We start from the raw sequence: 26,990 nt of genomic DNA, 5'->3' as shown, positions 1-26,990 counted from the left end.
GGAAGCAAGAATTTACAGTTCTCCAAGATCCTAAAAATACAGTAGAATCCCTAAGTAACAGAGTGAAGCAAGCAGAAGAAAGGATTTCTGACATTGAAGACAAAGCTTTAGAATGCTCCCAAACTCTCAAAGAGGAAGAGAAATGGACAGCAAAAATGGATCATTCTCTCAGAGGCTAATACCCACCTCATTGGAATCCCTGAAAGCGATGAAGTGGCTTCACAAGGCACACAGGCCCTTCTCCATGAAATTAATAAAGATAATTTTCCAGACATGCCAAGAGATTCTAAAATTCAGACAGCAGACAATTTCAGAACCACAGCACGACTCAACCCAAATAAAACATCTCCCAGGAACATCATAATTAACTTCAATAAATTTAATCTGAAGGAGAAAATTCTGAAAGTATCCAGATGTAAGAAAACCATTACCAACAAAGGGAAGAATATTCGAATGACTGAAAATATGTCTGCTGAAACCTTTCAAGACAAAAGAGGTTGGTCATCGAGTTTTAATCCCCTAAAACAAAATAACTTCCAACCACAGATCCTGTATCCAGCTAAACTGAGTTTCATTGAAAGTAAATACTTTAATGACATTCACATGTTGAAGAAATTTGCTATAACCAAACCAGCTCTTCAGGATATTCTCAGACCTATCCTCCATAATGACCAGCCGAATTCTCTACTACAAAATTAAATTCACTCAGAAACTTTTGATCAAACTCCAACTTCCACAGTGGTGAAAGGATTAAAAATGTCCACTGGACTTTCAAAAAACTCAATACCCCAAATTTTATTTATTTTTTATTTACTGTATATATATATATATTTTTTGTAGCGACAGAGTCTCACTTTATTCTTGGTAGAGTATTGTGGCATCACAGCTCATAGCAACGTCCAGCTCATGGACTTAGGTGATTCTCTTGACTCAGTCTCCCCAGCATCTGGGACTACAGGTGGCCGCCACAACACCTGGCTAATTTTTATTGCAGTTTGGCTGGGGCCAGGTTTGAACCTGCCACCCTTGGTATATGGGGTCAGCACCACACTCACTGATCCACAGGTGCCGCCTAACCCAAAATTTTACCAGACTTATCTATATTCCATTAATGTGAACGGCTTAAACTTTCCTCTAAAGAGGCACAGGTTAGCTGGCTGGATACAAAAACTTAGGCCAGATATTTACTGCATACAAGAATCTCATCTTACCTTAAAAGATAAATATAGACTCAGGGTGAAAGCATGGTGGTCCATATTTCAGGCAAATGGTAACCAGAAAAAAGTAGGTGCTACAATTCTATTTGCAGATACAAGAGGCTTTAAACCAACAAAAGTAGGAAGGATAAGAATGGTTACTTCATATTTGTTAAGGGTAATACTCAATATGATGAGATTTCAATTATTAATATTTATGCACCCAAGCAGAATGTGCCTCAATTTATAAGAGAAACTCTAACAGACATGAGTAACTTGATTTCTTCCACTCCATAATAGTCAGAGATTTCAACACTCCTGTGGCAGTGTTGGATAGATCCTCCAATAAGAAGCTGAGCAAAGAAATTTTAGATTTAAACCTAATCATCCAACATTTGGATTTAGCAGACATCTACAGAACATTTCATCCCAACAAAACAGAATACACATACCTGTCATTAGCCCACAGAACATACTCCAAAATTGATCACATCTGAGGTCACAAGTCCAACCACAGTAAATTTATGGGAATAGAAATTATTCCCAGCATCTTTCCGGACCCCCATGGAATAAAACTTTACCTCAGGAACAACAGGAATCTGCATACTCATACAAAAACATGGAAGTTAAATAACCTTGTGCTGAATGATATCTGGGTCATAGATGAGATTAAGAAGAAAATTATAAAATTTTTTGAACAAAACGACAATGAAAACATGAATTATCAGAACCTCTGTGATACTGCAAAGGCAGACCTGAGAGGGAAATTTATAGCACTGCAAGCCTACCTCAAGAGAATGGAAAGACAGGAAGTTAGAAACATAATGGGACATCTCAAGCAACTGGAAAGGGATGAACATTACAACCCCAAACGCCGTAGAAGAAAAGAAATAACCAAAATTAGAGCTGAATTAAATGAAATTGAAAAGAAAAGAATTATACAACTGATCAATAAATCAAAAGGTTGATTTTTTGAAAAGGTCAATAAAAATAGATTAACCTTTGGCTAACCTAACCAGGAAAAAAAGAGTAAAGTCTCTAATTTCATCAATCAGAAATGACAAAGACGAAATAACAACAGACTCCTTAGAAATTCAAAAAATCCTTAATGAATATTACAAGAAACTTTATTCTCAGAAATATGAAAATCTGAAGGGAAATGACCAATACTTCGAAGCATGTCACCTTCTAAGACTTAACTAGAATCAACTGGAAATGTTGAAAAGGCCTATATCAAGTTCTGAAATAGCATCAATCATACAAAATCTCCCTAAAAAGAAAAGCCCAGGATCAGACGGCTTCACATCAGAATTCTACCAAACCTTTAAAGAGCAACGAGTTTCTATATTACTCAACCTGTTCCGAAATATAGAAAAAGAAGGAATACTACCCAACATGTTTTATGATGCAAATATCACACTGATCCCAAACCAGGAAATGCCCCAACAAGAAAAGAAAATTATAGACCAAGATCACTAATAAATATAGATGCAAAAATATTCAACAAGATCCTAATGAAGAGAATCCAGCAACACATCAAACAAATTATACATCATGACCAAGTCTGTTTTATCATGGGGTCTCAAGGCTATTTCAATATATGCAAATCTATAAATATAATTCAGCACATAAACAAATTAATTCAGCACATTAAAACAAACAAAAGCCATATGATGCTCTCAACTGATGCAGAAAATGCTTTTGATAATATCCAGCATCCCTTCATGATCAGAACACTTAAGAAAATTGGTATAGAAGGGACATTTATTAAACTGATAGAGGCCATCTCAGGCAAACCCACAGCCAATATCTTATTGAATGGAGTTAAATTGAGAACACTTAAACTCAGATCAGGTGACAGACAAGGTTGCCCATTGTCTCCACTGCTCTTTAACATTGTAGTGGAAGTTTTAGCCATCTCAATTAGAGAAGAAAAGGCAATAAGGGTATCCATGTAGGGTCAGAAGAGATCAAACTTTCACTCTTTGCAGATGATATGATTGTATACCAGGAAAACACTAGGGATTCTACCAAAAAATTATTAGAAGTGATCAAGGAATACAGCAGCATCTCAGGTTACAAAATCAACATTCATATATCTGTAGCCTTTATATATACCAACAATAGCCAAGCTGAAAAAACAATTAAGGACTGTATTCCATTCCCAGTAGTGCCAAAGAAGATGAAATATTTGGGTGTTTATATAACAAAGGACGTGAAAGATCTCTATAAAGAGAACTATGAATCTCTAAGAAATAGCTGAAAATGTTAACAAATGGAAAAACATACCATGCTCATGGCTTGGAAGAATCAACATTGTTAAAATGTCCATATTACCCAAAGCAATATACAATTTCAATGCAATCCCTATTAAAGCTCCACCGTCATACTTTAAAACTCTTGAAAAGGGGGGCGGAGCATGATGGTGAACAGGACAGACGTATAGCCCACCTCTCCCAAGCCACCAGGTGAGAGGAAAGGTGGTCTGGACCTTCCCTGTGTGTGGATTATTGGAGTGGATGGACAGCTGGAGACACCAAGCGAACTGGCGGTTTGCTATATATGAGGGGTAATTTAAAATCACAGACTCTGTTGTAGAGATTCTTCCCTGCTCGGCCGTGCAGGCCAGCAGGCCCCTCCCCTACGGAGGTCAGCAGCTTGTAAATGCTGACAAAATCCAATTGACAAGTAATTAATCCTGAACTGAGGAAGGCATCTGAAAGGAGAGCCACTCAAAACCACAGGGAGCTGGGCAAACTGTTGGACAATTGAAGGGAAGGGATCCTGCCTGGGAAACAGACATTTTGAACTACCCAAAAGGGCAGGCACCTTTCCCCCAGGTGTTGGAGGGGGCTGGCGGTTCAGGCTGCGCAGCGAACTGGCAGAAGCCCATCCAAAACTCTGAACCATAAAACTCAGAATAAATCCCCTGAGCGCTCCACCACGGCTTGAAGCCTAGGACCCAGCTTTGGCTTCTGGAGCCGTGAAGCTACTGAAGCCGTGGACCGGCTTTCGCTGCTGAAGCCCCGGGAACCAGCTACAGGAGATACCGCACGAACTCAACACCACTCCCCTTATGGCTGATTGCAGTTGCCAGTTTGCGGGGGAACCTGGGAGCAGAGTGGAGGGACTTAGGAAGCGTGGACACCTGCACTGAGTGGGAAGGTCGGTTGCAAGTGCTGTCCAGAAAAGAACAGCCGAGGTTGCACAATTCTTAGGGACAAACTTTTACGGAAACTCCAAAATGGCCATCGGCCATGGAAGGTGGTTACCAGGGTAACGGTATAAACTGTAAACCAGGTATAAGTCTCGAAACCACTCACAGCGCCACCTGGTGTACAGAAAGTATATTGCGGTATGAATATATTCCTACGAAAGTTGATCCCTACAGCAGACATATAGGTATTTATAGGTATATTTCTACCACAAGAATATTTTTGCAGTTGGTGCCTTTTTTTTCTGTTTTTTTTTTGGTTTTCGTGTTTTTTTTTTTTTTTGCTGTTGTTTTCATTTTGTCTGATTTTTCCTCACCATTTTCTTAGAGGAGATTTCGATAATTTTTTATTATTACATTTTATATAGATATATATTTTTTATTTCTATGTCTTCTAATTTTAATTTCTTCTTTCTTCTCACTTAACATTCCTTCTAACACCACTTCTCTCTCTCTCTTTTTTTCCTTTCTTTCAATTATTTTACGATTATCACTATTTTTATTGCAGTTGTTCTTATATTGCTGTTGTTGTGGCTATTGCTTGTATGTTTATGTGTTTCTGTCTGTCTCTGTATCTATGGGCCCACATGACTGGTAACCTTTGTACCTGTTTATTTGTTCATTTGGTCTCAATGAGCTTGGTGTTACGACCTGCAACCCTGAGCTCCTAACACCCCCCTCCACTCTCAATCCGTGATCTGGAGACCTGCCCCCTCAGGAGTCCAGATTCTTGAGTGAACTCTCAAGAGGTGTAGACAGGGCCTGGACTGCAGCTGGCCGGTGCTGACTCTGTAGCAAAGGAGCGAGAAGACAACGGTCAGCTGAGAGGGAATTACACCGGAGCGGTGGTGCAACGAGGTACAGAGCAACAGCCGTCTTCAGCAATAACAAGGCCCACCCCCAGATATCCCATAGCCTATCCTCCTGTCTTCCTGGGCACCCAGATGAGGCTGAGCATCTTCTCAGATGGCAACCACCATGGAACAGACCTGGGACTGAAACACAGGCCCCGTGAATAAAGGGTTTTCCTGAGACGGTACTGACCTGGGTGGAACACGGGGACTAGAAAACACACCCGCAGAGCCGGGAAACTCCTAGGGTGGGGCTGATCCAGAGAACCGCTCTACTGAGCCTAAGACACACCTGGCCCTTAGGGGATCACCAGCCTATAGACAAAGGAGGCCAAGAGGCTACAGACAACAACTGATCATGCTGTGAATACAAACCTGCAGGACTAAAGACAGGGACTGAGGCACAGGTTCTGGGAACTCAAATCAGCCTCTCCTCTGCACAGGAATCTGGCAAGGTCAGAAACAAACTCCCACAGGGTTGTTCCCTTCACCCAGTAACAAAAACTAAGGGTGGGGCTGGAACTGAGTGAACAACTCCAGCCTCCATCAAGTGCCCGAGGTTGACAGGCCACACCACTCCCTGCTGGATAAAGACAGAGAATAGCGGCCTAGTCGAGCAGACACAGACTACCCTGTGACTTAGGCAAGTGCAAACCCCTGGAGTATCTGCTTACTGCAGACAACTGACTGGGTCACACCCCTGTGGGGCTAGCAGTGACTGGGTGTGACAGAGCTACAAGGTGGGGAAGGAAGCAGCAATCTTCCTAGACTGATCTATTAACTGGTGGCTCTTCCTGACTCCACACAGCACTGGAGAAAGCCATTTTAGAGCAGTCACCAGACCCCTGTGATCAAGTCCCCAGGGACCTCTTGAACTCTCCCACCCGAGGCAGCTGCTGACTGAGACAATTGACTTGGACCTTTTGAACTGAGTCACTCACCTGGGGACTATCCAGGTGGTGCCCTGGGTGTGTGGTTGTAGGAAGGTTTGATTTTCCTTTTCCATTTGTTGCCTGTGGTGGGTGGGGTGACTTAATTGCTGGTATTTCTCCACAGCTGAGACTTCAACACAGAGTAACTGTTTCACTAGGGTCAAATAGAAACCAGCTGAAAACAAGTCAGAACCACTTAGCCCCTCTACACCAAACAGGGCCCCAGTTTCTCAGGCCACAGCACTGTACAGGTCCTCAACCAAAAACCAGAGGAAAATCAAAGGGAGTAAAAAAATCATGGGGCGGAATTAGCGGAAAAACTCTGGTAACATGAATAACCAGAATAGATCAACCCCCCCCCAAGGAAAGATACGGCAGATGTAATTGAAGATCCCATTCACAAACAACTGGCTGAGATGTCAGAAATCGAATTCAGAATTTGGATGGCAAACAAGATTAACAAAATGGAATTAGGAATTCGTGGAGAAATTCAAAAGCTGTCTCAAGAATTTAACGAATTTAAAGACAAAACCACGAAAGACTTAGACACACTGAAACAAGAATTTGCAGCCCTCAAAGATATGAAAAATACAGTAGAATCCCTTAGCAACAGAATGGACCAAGCAGAAGAAAGGATCTCCGACATTGAAGATAAAGCCTTTGAACGCTCCCAAACTCTCAAAGAGGAAGAGAAATGGAGAGTAAAAATGGATCACTCACTCAGAGAGCTCTGGGATAACTCGAAGAAGGCAAATATCTGTCTCATAGGAATTCCTGAAACAGATGACGTGGCCTCACTGGGCACAGAGGCCCTTCTGCATGAAATTATGAAAGAGAATTTTTCAGACATGCCTAGAGAACCTGAAATTCAGATAGAAGATAGCTTCAGAACCCCAGCACGACTCAACCCCAATAAGATATCCCCCAGGCATATCATAATTAAATTCACTAAAGTTAATATGAAGGAGAAAATTCTCAAAGCGGCTAGGCGAAAGAAATCTATTCCCTTCAAAGGGAAGAACATTAGAATGACTGCAGATCTCTCTGCTGAAACTTTTCAAGCCAGAATATGGTGGTCATCAACGTTTAATCTCCTCAAGCAAAATACTTTCAACCCTGGATCTTGTACACACCTAAATGAGTTTCATTTACAACGGAGAAATTAAATACTTTAATGACGTACATATGATAAAGAATTTTGCCATAAATAACCAGCTCTTCAGAATATTATCAGACCTCCATATATTATCCTCCATAATAACCAACCCAATCCTCTACTACAAAAGTAAACTCACTCAGAAACTTCTGATCAAACTCTAACTTCCACAATGGCAAAAGGATTAAAAATGCCCACTGGACTTTCAAAAAAACTCAATACCCCAAATTTCACCAAACTTATCAATACTCTCCATTAATGTGAATGCCTTAAACTGCCCTCTAAAGAGACATAGGTTAGCTGACTGGATACAAAAACTCATGCCAGACATTTGTTGCATACAAGAGTCACATCTTAACTTAAAAGAAAAATACAGACTCAGGGTGAAAGGATGGTCATCCATATTTCAGGCAAATGGTAACCAGAAAAAAGCAGGAGTTGCAATTTTATTTGTGGACACAATAGGCTTTAAACCAACAAAAGTAAGGAAGGACAAGAATGATCACTTCATATTTGTTAAGGGTAAGACTCAATATGATGAGATTTCAATTATTAATATCTTTGCACCCAACCAGAATGCACCTCAATTTATAAGAGAAACTCTAAGAGACATGAGCAACTTGATTTCCTCCAACTCTATAATAGTCGGAGATTTTTATACTCCTTTGACAGTGCTGGATCGATCCTCCAACAAAAAGGTGAGTAAAGAAATTCTAGATTTAAATGTAACCATCCAGGATTTAGATTTAGCAGACATCTACAGAACATTTCATCCCAACAAAACTGAATACACATACTTCTCATCAGCCCACGAACTTACTCCAGAATCGATCACATCTTAGGTCACAAGTCTAACCTCAGCAAATTTAAAGGAATAGAAATTATTCCATGCATCTTCTCAGACCATCATGGAATAAAACTTGAGTTGAGTAACAACAGGAATCTGCATACACATAAAAAAACATGGAAGTTAAATAACGTTAACTTCCATACTGAATGAAAGCTGGGTCAGAGATGAGATCAAGAAGGAAATTGCCAAATTTCTGGAACAAAATGACAATGAAGACACGAACTATCAGAACCTCTGGGACACCACAAAGGCAGTTCTAAGAGGGAAATTTATAGCACTGGAAGCCTTCCACAGGAGAGCGGAAAGAGAGGAAGTAAGCAACTTAACAGGACATCTCAAGAGACTGGAAATGGAAGAATACTCCAACCAAAATCCAGTAAAAGAAAAGAAATAACCAAAATCAGAGCAGAACTAAATGAAATTGAAAACAAAAGAATAATACAACACATCAATCAATCAAAAAGCTGGTTTTTTGAAAAGGTCAACAAAATAGATAAATCTTTGGCCAACCTAATCAGGAAAAAAAGAGTAAAATCTCTAATCTCATCAATCAAAAATAACAAAGATGAAATAACAACAGACTCCTCAGAAATCCAAAAATCCTTAATGAATATTACAAGAAACTTCACTCTCAGAAATACGAAAATCTGAAGGAAATCGACAGTTACTTGGAAGCATGTCACCTTCCAAGACTTAATCAAAAACAAGTGGAAATGTTGACAGGCCCATATCAAGTTCAGAAATATTATCAAGCATACAAAATCTCCCCAAAAAGAAAAGCCCGGGACCAGACGGTTTCATGTCAGAATTCTACCAAACCTTTAAAGAGGAATTAGTACCTATACTACTCAACCTGTTCCAAAAGGTAGAAAAAGAAGGAAGACTACCCAACACATTCTATGAAGCAAACATCACCCTGATCCCCAAACCAGGAAAAGACCCAACAAGAAAAGAAAATTATAGACCAATATCACTAATGAATATAGATGTAAAAATATTCAACCAGATTCTAATAAACAGAATCCAGCACAATATCAAACAAATTATACATCATGACCAAGTTGGTTTTATCCCTGGGTCTCAAGGCTGGTTCAATATACGTAAATCTATAAATGTCATTCAGCACATAAAGAAATTAAAATCAAAGCCCATATGATTCTCTCAGTCGATGCAGAAAAATCTTTTGATAACATCCAACATCCATTCATGATCAGAACACTTAAGAAAATTGGTATAGAAGGGACATTTCTTAAACTGATAGAGGCCATACACAGCAAACCGAGAGCCAATATCATATTGAATGGAGTTAAATTGGAATCATTTCAACTTAGATCAGGAACCAGACAAGGCTGCCCATTGTCTCCATTGCTTTTTAACATTGTTATGGAAGTTTTAGCCACCGCAATTAGGGAAGAAAAGGCGATCAAGGGCATCCACATAGGGTCAGAAGAGATAAAACTTTTGCTCTTCGCAGATGATATGATTGTATATCTGGAAAACACTAGGGACTCTACTACAATACTCTTAGAAGTGATCAAGGAATATAGCAACGTCTCAGGTTACAAAATCAACATTCATAAATCAGTAGCCTTTATATATACGAACAATAGTCAAGCTGAAAAAACAATTAAGGACTCTATCCCATTCATAGTAATGCCAAAGAAGATGAAATATTTGCGTGTTTATCTAACAAAGGATGTGAAAGATCTATATAAAGAGAACTATGAAACTCTAAGGAAAAGATAGCAGAGAATGTTAATAAATGGAAAAACATACCATGGTCATGGCTGGGAAGAATCAACATTGTTAAAATGTCCATACTACCGAAAGTAATATATACCTTCAATGCAATCCCTATTAAAGTTACACTGACATACTTTAAAGATCTTGAAAAAACAATACTTCGTTTTATATGGAATCAGAAAAAAACCTTGAATAGCCAAGACATTTCTCAAAAATAAAAACAAAGCAGGAGTAATTATGCTACCAGACCTCAGACTATACTACAAATCGATAGTGATCAAAACAGCATGGTATTGGCACAAAAACATAGAAGTAGATGTCTGGAACAGAATAGAGAACCAAGAGATCAACCCAGCTACTTACTGTTATTTAATCTTTGACCAGCCAATTAAAAACATCCAGTGGGGAAAAGATTCCCTATTTAACAAATGGTGCTGGGTGAACTGGCTGGCAACCTGTAGAAGACTGAAACTGGATCCACACCTCTCACCACTAACCAAGATAGACTCTTACTGGATTAAAGACCTAAACTTAAGACATGAAACTATAAAAATACTAGAAGAGAGTGCAGGGAAAACCTTTGAAGAAATTGGGTTGGGTGAGTTTTTTATGAGAAGGACCCCCCTGGGTGATTGAAGCTGCTTCAAAAATACACTTTTGGGACTTGATCAAACTAAAAAGCTTCTGCACAGCCAAGAACATAGTAAGTAAAGCAAGCAAACAGCCCAAAGAATGGGAGAAGATATTTGCTGGTTATGTCTCTGACAAAGGTTTAATAACCAGAATCCACAGAGAACTCAAACGCATTAGCAAGAAAAGAACAAGGGATACCATCACAGGCTGGGCAAGAGAATTGAAAAGAAACTTCTCCGAAGGAGACAGGCGAGTGGCCGTCAGACATATAAAAAAATGCCCATCATCTTTAATCATCAGAGAAATGCAAATCAAAACTACTTTGAGATATCATCTAACTCCAGTGAGACTAGCCTATATCACAAAATCTCAAGACCAGAATTGTTGGCGTGGATGTGGAGAAAAGGGAACACTTCTGCACTGCTGGTGGGAATGCAAACTAATACATTCCTTTTGGAAAGATATATGGAGAGCACTTAGAGATCTAAAAATAGATCTGCCATTCAATCCCGTAATTCCTCTGCTGGGCATATAGCCAGAAGACCAAAAACCACATCATAACAAAGATATTTGTATCAGAATCTTTATTGCAGCCCTATTCATAATTGCTAAGTCATGGAAGAAACCCAAGTGCCCATCGATCCACGAATGGATTAATAAATTGTGGTATATGTACACCATGGAATACTATGCAGCCTTGAAGAAAGATGGAGACTTTACCTCTTTCATGTTTACATGGATGGAGCTGGAACATATTCTTCTCAGTAAAGTGTCTCAAGAATGGAAGAAAAAATATCCAATGCATTCAACCTACTATGAAACTAACTTAGGACCTTCACATGAAAGCTATAACCAAGTTACAACCTAAGAACAGGTGGAAGGGGGAAAGCATGGGGAGGGAGGGGGGAGAGAGGGGGATTGAAAGGATCACACCTGTGGTGCATCTTACAAGGGTACATGTGAGCCTTGGCAAATGTGGAATGTAAATGTCTTGGCAAAGTAACTAGGAAAATGCCGGGAGGGCTATGTCAACTAATGAGATGAAAATGTGTCAAATATTCTACGAAACAAGTGTACGGTGCCCCATGATCATATTGATGTACACAGCAATGATTCAATAAAAAAATAAATAAATAAATAAAAAAGAAAAGAAAAGAAAAAAGAAAAACCGGAAGAATTACTTTTAATTGAATTAAAAGGGGCAGAGTTTTAAAAATCAGACTGCCATGAAAACTGCTTTACTCAAATCTTTGATCCACAGACATAATTAGGTTACTTATGAGGACAACTGAAGTTTATACATGTGAGCAAGTTCCAGTTATGTCATAAGATTGGATCCAGCTTTCTTTTGCAAGCTGGAGAGTTTGTATAATATTACTATCCTATGGCTAGAGTTTTGAGATAAAAATGTATTGTAATGGGGTCAAACCGAAGGTATATTTCAAAATAACTAAGAGTAAATTATAAATGTCTTACCACAAAAAAGTAAATAATGTATACGTTAATCAGTTAGATTTAAGCATTCCACATTGTATATCAGATCATCATATTGTGCCCCATAAATGTGTACAGCTATGATTTAATTAAAAATTAAATTTAAAAATCCATTGTAAAAAAAAAAAAGAAAGATGGAGACTTTACCTCTTTCATGTTTACATGGATGGAGCTGGAACATATTCTTCTTAGTAAAGTTTCTCATGAATGGAAGAAAAAGTACCCAATGTACTCAGCCCTACTATGAAACTAATTTAGGGCTTTCACATGAAAGCTATAACCCAGTTACAACCTAAGAATGGGGGAAGGGGGAAAGGGAGGGGAGGGAGGGGGGTGGTAGGTAGAGGGAGGGGGATTGGTAGGATTACACCTGTGGTACATCTTACAAGGGTATATGCGAAACTTGGTAAATGTGGAATGTAAATGTCTTGGCACAGTAACTAGGAAAATGCCAGGAAGGCTATGTTAACCATTGTGATGAAAATGTGTCAAATGGTCTATGAAGCTAGTGTATGATGCCCCATGATCATATCAATGCACACAGCTACAATTTAATAAAAAAAAAAAGCAAAAGAAAATTAGAGTAGAATTAAATGAAATTGAAAACAAAAGAATTATACAACAGATCAATAAATCAAAAGTTGTTTTTTTGAAAAGGTCAAAAAAATAGATAAACCTTTGGCTAACTAATCAGGAAAAAAAGAGTAAAATCTCTAATATCATCAATCAGAAATGACAAAGATGAAATAACAACAGAAAAAATTCAAAAAATCCTTAATGAATATTACAAGAAACTTTATTGTCAGAAATATGAAAATCTGAAGGAAGTTGACCAATACTTGGAAGTACATCACCTTCCAAGAATTAGGCAGAATCAAGTGGAAATGCTGAATAGGCCCATATCAAGTTCTGAAATAGGATCAACCATACAAGACCTCCCTAAAAAGAAAAACCCGCGACCAGATGGCTTCACGTCAGAATTTTACCAAACCTTTAAAGAGGAATTAGTACCTATATTACTCAACCTGTTCCAAAAGGTAGAAAAAGAAGGAAAACTACCCAACACGTTCTATGAAGCAAACATCACCCTGATCCCCAAACCAGGAAAAGACCCAACAAGAAAAGAAAATTATAGAGCAGTATCACTAATGAATATAGATGCAAAAATATTCAACAAGATCCTAACAAACAGCATCTGGCAACACATCAAACAAATTATACATCATGACCAAGTTGGTTTTATCCCAGTGTCTCAAGGCTGGTTTAATATACGTAAATCTATAAGTATAATTCAGCACATAAACAAATTAAAAAACAAAGACCATATGATTCTCTCAATTGATGCAGAAAAAGCTTTTGATAATATCCAGCATCCCTTCATGATCAGAACACTTAAGAAAATTGGTATAGAAAGGACATTTCTTAAACTGATAGAGGCCATCTACAGCAAACCCATAGCCAATATCGTATTGAATGGAGTTAAATTGAAATCATTTTCACTCAGATCAGGAACTAGACAAGGCTGCCCATTGTATCCACTGCTCTTTAACATTGTAATGGAAGGGTGGTGCCTGTGGCTCAAGGAGTAGGGTGCCGGTCCCATATGCCGGAGGTGGCAGGTTCAAACCTAGCCCTGGCCAAAAAAACATTGTAATGGAAGTTTTAGCCACCTCAATTAGGGAAGAAAGGCGATCAAGAGTATCCATATAGGGTCAGAAGAAATCACACTTTCACTCTTTGCAGATGATATGATTGTATATCTGGAAAACACCAGGCATTCTACTACAAAACTCTTAGAATTGATCAAGGAATACAGCAGCGTCTCAGGTTACAAAATCAACCCTCATAAATTGGTAGACTTTATATATACCAGTAATAGTCAAGCTGAAAAAACAGTTAAGTACTCTATTCCATTCACAGTAGTGCCAAAGAAGATGAAATATTTGGCAGTTTATCTAAAAAAGGATGTGAAAGATCTATATAAAGAGAACTATGAAACTCTAAGAAAAAAAATAGTTGAAAATGTTAACAAATGGAAAAACATAGCATGTTCATGGCTGGGAACAATGAACATTGTTCAAATATCCATACTACCCAAAGCAATATATAATTTTAATGCAATCCCTATTAAAGCTCCACTGTCATACTTTAAAGATCTTGAAAAAACAATACTTTTTTTATATGGAATCAAAAAAACCTTGAATAGCCAAGACATTATTCAGAAATAAAACAAAGCAGGAGGAATCACACTACCAGACCTCAGACTATACTACAAATCGATAGTGATCAAAACAGCATGGTACTGGCACAAAAACAAAGAAGTAGATGTCTGGAACAGAATAGAGAACCAAGAGATGAATCCAGCTACTTACCATTATTTGATCTTTGACAAGCCAATTAAAAACATCCAGTGGGGAAAAGATTTCCTATTTATCCAATGGTGCTGGGTGAACTGGCTGGCAACCTGTAGAAGACTGAAACTGGACCCATGCCTTTCACCATTAACTAAGATAGACTCTCACTGGATTAAAGATTTAAACTTAAGACATGAAACTATAAAAATACCAGAAGAGAGTGCAGGGAAAACCATTGAAGAAATCAGTCTGGGCGAGTATTTTATGAGGAGGACCCTCCGGGTAATTGAAGCAGCTTCAAAAATACACTACTGGGACCTGATCAAACTAATAAGCTTTTGCACAGCCAAGAACACAGTAAATAAAGCAAGCAAACAGCCCTCAGAATGGGAGAAGATATTTTCAGGTTATGTCTCTGACAAAGGTTTAATAACCAGAATCCACAGAGAACACAAATGTATAAGCAAGAAAAGAACAAGTGGTCCCATCTCAGGCTTGGCAAGGGACTTGAAGAGAAACTTCTCTGAAGAAGATAGGCGCATGGCCTACAGACATATGAGAAAATTCTCATCTTCTTTAATCATCAGAGAAATGCAAATCAAAACTACTTCGAGATATCATCTAACTCCAGTAAGATTAGCCCATATCACAAAATCCTAAGACCAGAGATGTTGGCATGGATATGGAGAAAAGGGAACACTTCTACACTGCTGGTGGGAATGCAAATTAATACATTCCTTTTGGAAAGATGTTTGGAGAACACTTAGAGATCTAATAATAGATCTGCCATTCAATCCTATAATTCCTCTACTAGGCATATACACAGAAGACCAAAAATCACATCATTACAGAAATATTTGTACCAGAATGTTTATTGCAGCCCAATTTATAATTGCTAAGTCATGGAAAAAGCCCAAGTGCCCATCAATCCACGAATGGATTAATGAATTGTGGTATATGTACACCATGGAATATTACACAGCCTTAAAGAAAGAATCATGTTTACATGGATGGAACTGGAATATATTCTTCTTAGTAACGTATTTCAAGAATGGAAGAAAAAGTATTCATTATACTCAGCCCTACTATGAAACTAATTTATGGCTTTCACATGAAAGCTATAACCCAGTTACAACCTAAGAATGGGGGAGGGAGGGAGGGGGGAGGGAGGAGGGAGGGGGCAGAGAGAGGGAGATTGGTGGGATTACACCTGGGGTGCATCTTACCAGGGTATATATGAAACTTAGTAAATGTAGAATGTAAATGTCTTAACACAATAGCTAAGAAAATGCCAGTAAGGCTATGTTAACCAGTGTGATGAAAATGTGTCAAATGGTCTGTAAAACCAGTGTATGGTGCCCCATGATCGCATTAATGTACACAGCTATGATTTAATAAAAAAAATTGTTTTGTTTAAGAAGGTTAAACTAATGAACACTCTGATTTGAAAAGTTTCAGCTGAAGTTCTGCTGTCATCCTGCCATTTTTCTCTTTGTAGACAAAGAGTGTTTTTACTCTTGGCTGCTTGCAGGATTTTCTTTTTCACACTGACTTTGGTGAAGTTAATTACAATGTGTCTAGAGGATGCTTTATTTGGATTGAGTCATGCTGGGGTTCTGAAATTGTCTACTATCTGTATTTCTATGATTTCTATGTCTCTCACAATGCTTGGAAATTGTCCACCATAATTTCTTGATGTAGAGCTTCAGAATTTTAGGACTATCCTCTTCTCCTTCAGGAATCCCTATAATTCATATATTCAATCTTTTGGAGTAATCTCATAACTCTCTCAGTGAATATTCTTTTCTTGTTATCTCTTTTTTTTTCTTTTTTATCTCTTTGAATGTTTGGGTTAGTTCAAAAGCCTTTTCTTCAACTTCTGACATTCTTTCTACTCCATATTTTACTCTATTTACTGAGGCTCTCTACTATGTTTTGAAGCTCTTTGAATGCCTCTTTCAATTCCTTAAGCTTTACTATATTTTTCTTACTTATGTTCAGATCTATGGTGAATTTGTATTTAATTTTGTTGATTTCTTGAGACTTTTGAACTACTTTGTGGATTTCTACTTCCATTTTCTCCTTAATTCCATTCATTTTCTTTGCCTTCCATATTCTGAATTCTATTTCTGACATTTCAACAATTTCTCTATGCATAGTTTTCTGCTCTATCTCCCTTATAATCTCTTGGGGTAGCTGTTCTGCTCTGATTTTTCATGTTGCCAGGATTCTTCTGCTGGTTACTCCCCATGTGTCTTTTCAGCTTATTTTTTTTTATATGAATTATACTTTTTTTTTTAGCTGAAATGTTAGTTTTTTCCCTAAACAGGTATTGAGGGATAATCTAATTGGGGACTTTGGACAGCACCCAGAGACCTATTGAGCAACGAAAACTGGTGGGGTGAGATCAGATCTGTGGGCTCCAGAAAATGGAGTTTATCACTTCTTTGCCAATAAATGGGTGTTTGTGCTTGTGACCCTTTCCCAATAGCCTTCGGCAGCTCCTTTTTTAGTGGGGAGGGTAGTGTGAGAGTATCTGAGGGCCAGCCTTGCTTGGATAGCACAAACTGATTCTGTCCTGGTGTCAGCCTGTCCTCTACTCACTTTAAAGGAGCTGCTTTATTTCACTGGTGGCCCTGCTATAAAAGATTCAAACTGCTGTTGTCCCCTGATAGTGACAGCTGGAGGAGGGGAATCCATAGGGTAAAACCACTTCTTCTGCCCCCCACAGTGCCAACTCCACTTTCTGTAAAATTCAAGTTAACTACTAACTGGGCCCCCTGCTAGTGGTGGCTGGAGGAGGGCTATCAGCAATAGTTCTATCTTTCACCACTCTGGCAGCACAAATTTACCTTGTGCAAACCACTTCACAGAAGCTTCTTTGTCGTCCTCCCCCTCCCACCACTGGCTACAGACTGTATACAATGCAGCCATCATCCGAGGATAGGGAGGGGAGCTGGGAGTTGCCAGGTATACACACTGGGCAGGATCTCTCCAAAGGTCCCCCTTTGCAGGAGGGAGAGCCAGGAGAGAACAAGCCATGCCAGTGTTAGTGCTATGGAGCTATAATTTCTCCTTGTAGTGGGGGGCAGGTCACACTTAGCTCAGTGGTCCTCACTAGTAGACATCTGTTAGATATCTCATCAAACACATTAGACTCTGCAGGAGGCAGTTCTTTAGGCAACCGGAGAGGGGGGATGGTCTGTGGTCTCAGGAACATGGAGACAAAATTTGTTCACTTTTTTTGTCCAACAGGATAGGAAATCAAGAGTTAGAAATTCGTAGGTGCAGGAGAACTAGGACTTTGTGGCTTTCTCCTATGGAGTGAGATTTGAGGTCCTTTGTTCCCTGCTCACTCAGGGCAAGCCTGCAGGAGCCCCTCCCCATTGGGGGAGTCTCTCTTCCCCTTTGGCTCTGGGCCCCTTCAGTTGAGTTTTTCCATACTCATCTCTTTTCTTCCTCTTTCTTGCCCTTGAAGTTTGTTTCAGTGAGGATGATATGCACCTTGAATTTTTTCTCCTTGTGTTCAGCTCCCCAAGTTTGACTTCTCTGAGTTCACTCAGTTCAACTTTTCTCTTTCTGGATAGGAGTTTCTGATGAAAGTTGCCTCTAATCAGCCATCTTGCTCCCAACCCTGAATTTTTTTTATAGCTTCTTCTATGAAACATAGTTTATCTTCAGTGTTTTATGTCCTCAGGCATAAATTTACTTCTGCATATCTGTAAGCTTTGGTATGTAATGCTTATTTTCTGTATTTCTTTATTACCTCCCTCTCCAATCAAAATGGTTAGAAAATCCAGGTAAAACTCAAGGTCAGAGCCTTAGTTAATAGTTTTATGGAAAATCTTATAAAGAATACCTGTCCACACAGGTGCCTTTAGAAGATGAGGCATGCTTCCAACCATGGTATCTTGTTAGATAGATAGAAATAAGCTTAGTTAACAGTGACATAATGGTTACTATAGAGTTTCTGGTTTGGGTTATGAAAAATAGAGTTTTTAGATAAAAGTCTTCTTTCATGGGCAACGTGATTTCCTATAATTTTGGAAAAGCTTTGTTTTAAACTTTCCAAGGACTATAGACTCCAAACTGTTTGGGACACTATAATTATTAAATGTTTTAGAAAACCACATTTGTTCACTTACAGTGCTACATTAAATTTGACAAAGGCAGTTCTTTGATAAACAACATTATAATTAATTATTTGTGATTTCTTCTTTGTTTTGTAACTTCATTAGTATATAAATTGCCTAAGTTGACTGGCAGATAAGCGTTAATTGACTTTTCCCCTGTAGGTCTACTACTATTTCACCTTCTGTATTTGATTGGTTTATTTTCAAAAAGCAATGAAATGTGAAAATTTCTCTATCCTGTTGTAACCATACTGCATAGGACATCTCCTGACACATAGAAACTGATCAATAAATACTTATTAAAGGAAATAATTCAGTCCTAAATAGAATTTTCAACATAATATCCCCAAGGATTACTTATGACACCACTTTTCAATTTGATAAAGGGCTTTGATAAAAAACCCCGAAAGTAGAATCATACTTAAATGATAAAAAGTGAATGCTTTACAGCTAAGGAGATAACAACCAAAGAATATAGACAACCTACACAATGGGAAAGAATATTTGCATATTTTGAATCAGACCAAAGCTTGATAACTAGGATCTACAGAGAGCTCAAATTAATCCACATGAAAAAGGCCAACAATCCCATATATCAAGGGGCAAGGGAGATGAATAGAACCTTCTCTAAAGAAGACAGATGAATGGCTAACAAACATATGAATAAATGGTCATTATCCCTAATTATTAGAGAAATGCAAATCAAAACCACCCTGAGATATCATCTAACCCCAGCAAGAATAGCCCACATTACAAAATCTCAAAGCTACAGATCCTGGTGTGGATGTGGAGAGAAGGGAACACTTTTACACTACTGGTGGGACTGCAAACTAATACAACCTTTTTAGAAGGAAGTATGGAGAACCCTCAAAGAACTCAAGCTAGACTTCCCATTTGATCCTACGATCCCCTTACTTGGCATCTACCCAGAAGGAAAAAAATCCTTTTGCCATAGGACACTTGCACTAGACTGTTTATTGCAGTTCAAGTTACAATCGCCAAAATGTGGAAACAGCCTAAATGCCCACCAACCCAGGAATGGATTAACAAGCTGTGGTATATGTATACCATGGAATACTATTCAGCCATTAAAAAAATGGAGACTTTACATCCTTTGTATTGGCCTGGATGGAACTGGAACACATTATTCTTAGTAAAGCATCACAAGAATGGAGAAGCAAGAATCCTATGTACTCAATTCACATATGAGGAGAGTTGATGACCCAGAACACAGTGGAGGGTGGGGGAAAGGGAGAGCAGGGAGAAGGAAGGAGGGAGGGAGGTGGGGGAAGGGGGAGTAAAGCCAGGGAAAGAGGGAGGGGAGTGGGGAGTCATGGTGTGTGACATACCTTTTGGGGGCAGCACATAATTATAATAGGGACTTTACCTAATAAATGCAAAAAATGTAACCTTGTTCTTTGTAGCCTCAATGAATCCCAAACAATAAAAAAAATTTTTAAAAAGTCAATGTTTTTTCCTCAGATTAATAGTGTTAATATATCTGCTTTCAACACATCTGTCCAATATTCCTATGCAGTTTCTACTCAATACAATAAGTTTTAAAAAAGCATACTAATTAGAAAGAAATTATATTTTATTCACAGATGACACATTCATTTATGTAGTCAATCCAAAGGAGAGTACCAAAAAACAAACCAACAAAAAGATTAATGAAACTAATAAGTAAATTTAACAGATATGCAGAATATATATCAATGTACAAATATCAAGTGCATTTCTAAATACTAATAATGACTAGAAATTGAAATTTTAAAATATCATTTATAACATTACAAATTTAATTATTAGAGATAAATTTAAGAGAAATATACACTAAAAATTATAAGTCATTGCTAAGAGAATTAAAGAAGATGTAAATTGGGTGACATATCATGTTTACAGATCTGAAGACTCAATATTGTTAACATGTCAATCTTTCATAAATTAACCTATAGATTCAATGAAACTCCAAAGGCCAATAAGCACATAAACAAATGATCAATGTCATGAGACTCTGGATAGATGCAAATTAAAACCACAGTAAGATATCACCAAAATTAAAATGTCTGTCAATACTAGGTTTTGGTGTAGATGGCAAGAAACTAGCACTGTCATAAAGTTGGTGAAGATTGCCACCTGATCCTTGATAAACCAAATAAAAGCGTACACATGGCAAAAGAATCCCTATTTAACACATGGTGCTGGGACAACTGGTTAGCTACATGTAAAAACTGAAATTAACCCACACTTCTCACCACTTACAAATCATGATGGATAAAAGATTTAAATCTAATGCACAAAACAATAAAAACTCTAGAAGAAAGCATTGGAAAAACTCTTAATGACATAGGCTTTGGGAAAGATTTTATGAAGAAGATCCCATTTGTAACAGTAGGAACATCAAAAATAAATACATGGGACCTGATCAAAATTAAAAGCTCATGCATAGGAGAAGACATTTGTATGTTACAAATCTGACAAAGGGCAAATAACCAGAATCTACAGAGAACTTTTAAGCAAATTGATAAGAAAAGAGCACACGACCCCATTAATGACTGGGCGAGACACATGAACAAAACCTTCCTCCAAGAAGACATAATGGCCAAAAACACAAGAAAAATTGCTTATCGTCCCTAAGCATCAGAAAAGTACAAATCAAAACTACTTTGAGATATCACTTAACTCTGGTGAGAATAGCCCACATCACAAAGCCCCAAAGTTGCAGATGCTAGTGAGGGTGCAGAGAAAAGGGAGTACTTATACACTGCTGGTAGGATTGCAAACTAGTTCAGCCTTTTTGGAAAGCAGTATAGAGAATCCTGAAAGAGCTAAAAGTAGATTTTCCATTTGATCCTTCAATCCCATTACCAGGTATCTGTCCAGAAGAAAAAAAAAATCATTTTAAAGGACATTTGCCCTCAAATGTTTATAACAGCTCAAGTCACAATTGCAAAGATGTGGAAACAACACAAGTTCCCATCAACCCATAAATGAATCAGTAAACTGTGGTATATGTATGCCCTGGAATACTATTCAGCCATAAAAAGATGGAAACTTTACATCTTTTGTGTTGATCTGGATCCTTAGTAAAGAATCTCAAGAATGGAAAATTAAGCATCCCATATACTTAATATTAATTTGACACTAGTATATGAACACTACAGGCCTAAATGAGAAAAACGAAACAAAACAAAACAAAAACACGGGGAATAGGGGAGAGGGAAAGGGGTTCAATATGCTTGACCTAATGGATACAATGTAGGGGTACATGGCACACCTCCTGGGTTAAGGACTCAAATACAACTTTTCCTAACAAATACAAACAATGTAACCTATTGTATGTACCCTTATATTAATCCCACTCCCAAAAAGGTAAGAAACCAATAACTGCTGCCACGGGAGTGGTTTAAAGGGAAGGCTTATACACTATTGGTGGGAATGTAAATTAGTACAAACTCTATGGAAAACTGTATGGAGATTTCTCAAAGAACTAAAAGTAGATTTATAATTCAATCCAGAAATCCACTCCTGGGTATCTACCCAAAGGAATAGAAGGCATTATACAAAATAAGTTAATTGTCCATCAACTGATGAGTGCATAAAGAGAATATGATATGTATACACCATGGAATACTATTCAGTAATAAAAAATGAGAAAATGTCCTTTTCAGGAACTTGCATGGGACCAGAGGCCATTATACTAAGTGAAATAACTCAGAAATGGAAAATGAAATACCACATATTCATTTAAAGTGGGACCAAAACTATAGATACTTAAAGTCATATAGAATAGACTAACAGATAGTGAATACTTCCAAGGTTGGAAGTATTTATCCCTTTCCTCGTGAGAACCTATTGGGTATAATATATACTATTTGGTACATATACTATTTGATGGGTACACTGAAAGCTCATATCTCACAACTGTACAATAAATCTATGTAACAAAACTGCACTTGTACCCCTTAAATACATTGAAATGGTAAAATTTTAAAAAGACAAAAGGAAAAAATATTTGAAAAATACTTATAAATATAATGATATAACAACTGTTGGTAGGATTGCAAACTAATACAGACTCTTTGGAAGGAAGTATGGAGAATGCTCAAAGAGCTAAAAGTAGACCTTCCATTTGATTCCACAATCCTATTACTAGGTATCCACCCAGACGAAAAACAAACAAACATTTTACCGTAAGGACATATGTACTTCACCACTCAATTCACAATCGATGGGCATTGTGTTGATTATATATATATATACCGTAGAATACTATTCAGGCACAAAAAGATGGAGAATTTACACCTTTTGTATTAACTTGAAAGGAGCTGAAGAGCATTCTTCTCAGGAAAGCATTGCAAGAATGGAAAACCAAGTATCCAATTTACTAATATGAAACCAGTAGATGAACAACTACACACCCACATGAGGGAAAACACAATTTCAAGTTGGGGGGAAGGGGGCAGAAGGGGAGCAATGGGAGGAGGGAGATTGATAAGCTCTCACCTAGTAGGCACAATTTAAAGGTATATAGCACACCTCCTGGGTAAAGGGCTCAGTTGTCAATTGGACTTTACCTAACAAATGTAACCTAACATTTGTACCCTCACGTTAATCAGAGATTAAAAAAAAATTTCTTTCTGGATGTTCTGGTATATGAATGTTAACCTTTCAACTTCTTTCATCTTTCATCTTTTCACATATACACATACACACGCGAACATTTATGTATTATATAGATGAGTATTTTAATGTGCTTAAAATATATAATATTTAATCTCTTTAGCCCTTCCGATGCATTCTCAGGGAGTGTTGACTGTTCTGGTTCTTACTAATTTGTTTCTCAACTAAGCAATCCGGCATTTAACTTATTTATTGTGTTTTTAAAACTATTATTTCTTTACTCCTAACCTCTAGTTTTATCTTTTAAACTACTTCATGCTTTGTTTCCAGTACTCTCATGTTCCTGGCTTGAGCTTCTAAGGGATTTAGAGGTGTGCATCTGGGGAAGGAGTAGATATTCTTGAAAGCAGAGAACTTGTGTGTTAAAAATCCGTATCTACCCTGGCATTGCTCTTTGCTAGGCATGGTCTATCCTTTTTAATCATTTAAGCTTCGAGATTTGAAGGGAGGCAGGAGGAGAAAATATGTTTTTACTTGATCCTTAACCTAGTCAGGCTTCACTCTCAATATGATATTTTGTTATTTCCCCTAGCTGTGCTGTGCTATGCTAACTGGCAAAGGCAAGGAGAATAGCCCATTAAGAGTCATGAGGAAAGGGCGGTGCCTGTGGCTCAAAGGGGTAGGGTGCCGGCCCCATACACGGGGCTGGGAGATGGTGGGTTCAAACCCAGCCCCGGCCAAAAAAAAAAAAAAAGAGTCATGAGGAAATGGAGAAAGGGTAAACCTAAATGCTATCTCTCTCACTGTATCTCTTATTCATGGCACCCAGCTCTTTTCTGTTCAGGTTCGCTATTTCCTCCTCCTGGGATCTAACTATCCTATGCCATTCCAAAGATTTATCAAAATACTTATATTAGTTTAAAAGATTCAAAACTGGTTTTGGAGAGAGTTAGGAGCCTGTGTTAATTTGCTATCTTACCAGGACCTACATGGTAGCATTTGAACATAAGCACTCTAACAGCAGAGACCATGCCTTTATCCATAAATCTGCTGATCTCTCCTTAAGGATATTTTATTACTTTCCATGTTTATGCCTTTGTATGATTATAGTTTATACCTAGGATTTTGAACAGTTTTCTCTACTATTTATAGCTATAAGAATCTTTAAGAAATAGCAAAACCATTTTTGCCTAATAGAGACCCTGTAATGGTTCTTTATACTCATTTTTCTTGTGACTCTTCAACACTTCAATATGTTATTAACTTAATTTTGACCTGCTCCCTTATAAATGGTTTTTAGTTTGTTCCATGTACATGTCAGTTGTTGGTCAAAATAGACAGAAAAGTCCTGTATTTCCAGGAATTTTGTAAAACCCAATTTAAGATGATAAATTGGCATTAACTAGCTAAGATACTATATCCTTGACTAAGTGAAAAAAAAATTCCCCAATATGACTTAGGGAAAAAAAAAAACTCACTTTTTCCAAGTCCTCCACATTCAATCAGAATTTCAAAGAAAGCATCAAGAATTCTGCAGAGGGTTATGACAATTGTTACATCCTGTGTAGGATATGGCTGAAATTTCTCATACTTCTTTATAAATTGTAGTCCATCTGTGATACTTTTTTTAAACAGAAGGTCAAGACAATCCACTCCTGATTTACTTATAACTTTAGAAGTTTTCAAAAGCCATGACTTAGCATAAGGCTCCCATCCTAGATCAACAGGATCCTAATAACAAAAAGCACAATATGGTCTTACATATATAAATACAAATATAGCATCCTCCTACTTTCTTATTATCTTTTTACTTCACCACTGCCTCCTACAAGATTTGGTCTATACTTATCATTCATTTAAAGGGCAAATGATCAGAACAGCTTATGGAGTTACTTTTCTGGAATGATTTGTGATTTTTAACCATGGTCTTACGAGAGAAAAAGCAATTGGGGGAAGTGTGTTGAGACTATGTGCATGTAGTGAGGGGAACTGCCCTCCCAGAAGCCAGTCAGTTCTATACTTAGCTTTACGCATCACATTCAGTTAAGCAGATTTGACTGTAGCGTTAATTAAATTCTAGCTAATAATTTCAGGTACAGAAAATATTTATTCTTTGTTGTGTCTTCTACTTACTCACCACTGTTTTCTAAGACTTGGAGTGAGTACGAAAAGGACCTAGAGCAATATTCCTCTAGTGGAAAAAATAAAATAATAGTAGCAGCCTAACATGTCTATTGAAAGCACTACTTACCACAGTTGTAGAAAATACTGACACTCCAGTTACTAAGAAAATTATTAACAACATTAGCGGTTACATTCATATTCAATTCTAGATTATGAGGCTTTGGGAGGTACAAAGCTTCTGAACTACTGTGGTCACACTGCTGAATACACAGGCAAAAAGAAAGTAAACATAAAATTCTGTAGATAATGGCTGGTTATTATCCTAAACAACATCTTTTCTTTGTTAAGAAATTTGTTATTACAAACTTACCATATAGACCATTGCACATCGACTGACAGTAGCAGGACTGGCCTGAGAGAGACTGTCCACTTCAAAAATCAGTCTTATTTTATTAGTTAAAGCTATTCTCTCGCTGTTTGCTAGGCATAATGTTCTAGTGTCATCTAGCACAGAGTTCAGATTTTCTACCCAAAAGGTATCCACAGGACCATCTAAGATAATCCACTGCCAATCAAAATCTGGAGAGAAAAATATTCATAATGTAACTGAGAATGATGTCAATCTTCTTTCATTATAATCTTATAATTTTATATTTAGAAAATATTTTCTGAGATGAAAATGATACCTAAAAAACATGTGAATGTGTTTATATGTAGCCTCCAGTATTTACTAAATATCAACAAATATTCATACTATACATTTGATAACACTTTAAGCATTGTTTAAACATTCTTAGATTGTTAAACAGGATAATTAACTCTTAAATGTGGATAGGAGAAAGATTCATGATTTTATCTTTTTCATAATAATATGATTTGTGAGCTTGCCCCTTACACCCTGCAATATTTTTCAGATATATTTCCCCTGAGATGGCAAAGCGAAATTAGACACCTTTGAGGAAAGAATCAAATGGACAGAGATTAGAGTATAGGGTGGACATAAAGTTTGTGTGCTAATTAGTAAACTAATTTAAATTGCACATGAACTTTATGTCCTCCCCATATATCGCACTTGGAAGCCATTTACTCCTCTTTCCACACTGTCATAGTCCCTTTGGGCTGCTATAACAGAATACCTCAGGCTGGATGACTTACAAAGAGAAATACATACATTTCTCACAATTCTGGAGGCAGATTTGGAGTTTGGTGAGGGCTGTCTTTCTGGTTCACAGATGGTGTCTTCTTCATCTTTACACAATGAAAAGGATGAGGGGTCTCTCTGGGGTCTCTAATATCATTCATGAGGATAAACCCTTATGATCTCATCACCTTCCAACCCCTTACCCTTTTAATATCATCACCTTGGGTGTTAGGATTTCAACATATGAATTTTGTGGGGACACATTCAGACCATAGCATTACACTCTGTAACTTCAGCTGTTCTTATAGTTTTAGAAAAATTCTGTTGGTCAGGACAGGGGAGTTGTTAATAGGTCTGTAATGCAGAAAAAAACTAGTTTACCACTGAAAGAAATTTAAGTATCTCAGAAGAATCAAAGAGTAGAGTTGGGAAGAATCAAAGAGTCCATATAGCTACTACTGCTAAGATGGGCTCTGACTAGCTGAAATATCTGCCCTAGTGACTGTCAAAAAGCCTTGTGAAAGAAACATTATACCTAATCATTGT

At 37.6% G+C, this 26,990-nt stretch overlaps 1 protein-coding gene across 1 annotated transcript in view; it reads right to left on the bottom strand.

The window, feature by feature from the left end:
* The window catches only part of DNAH14 (dynein axonemal heavy chain 14), an 862,921-nt gene that overhangs the window by 456,940 nt on the left and 378,991 nt on the right, over nucleotides 1-26,990 (bottom strand). Inside the window, 2 exon segments of the mRNA XM_053607548.1 lie at nucleotides 24,658-24,910; nucleotides 25,674-25,882. Of these exon segments, the coding sequence (XP_053463523.1) occupies nucleotides 24,658-24,910; nucleotides 25,674-25,882 (462 nt within the window).

This window comes from Nycticebus coucang, chromosome 10 (assembly GCF_027406575.1).
Source record: "Nycticebus coucang isolate mNycCou1 chromosome 10, mNycCou1.pri, whole genome shotgun sequence".
Classification (NCBI taxonomy): Eukaryota; Metazoa; Chordata; class Mammalia; order Primates; family Lorisidae; genus Nycticebus; species Nycticebus coucang.
Note: the sequence above shows the minus strand (reverse complement) of the source record. Positions and strands in the feature narration are given on the sequence as shown.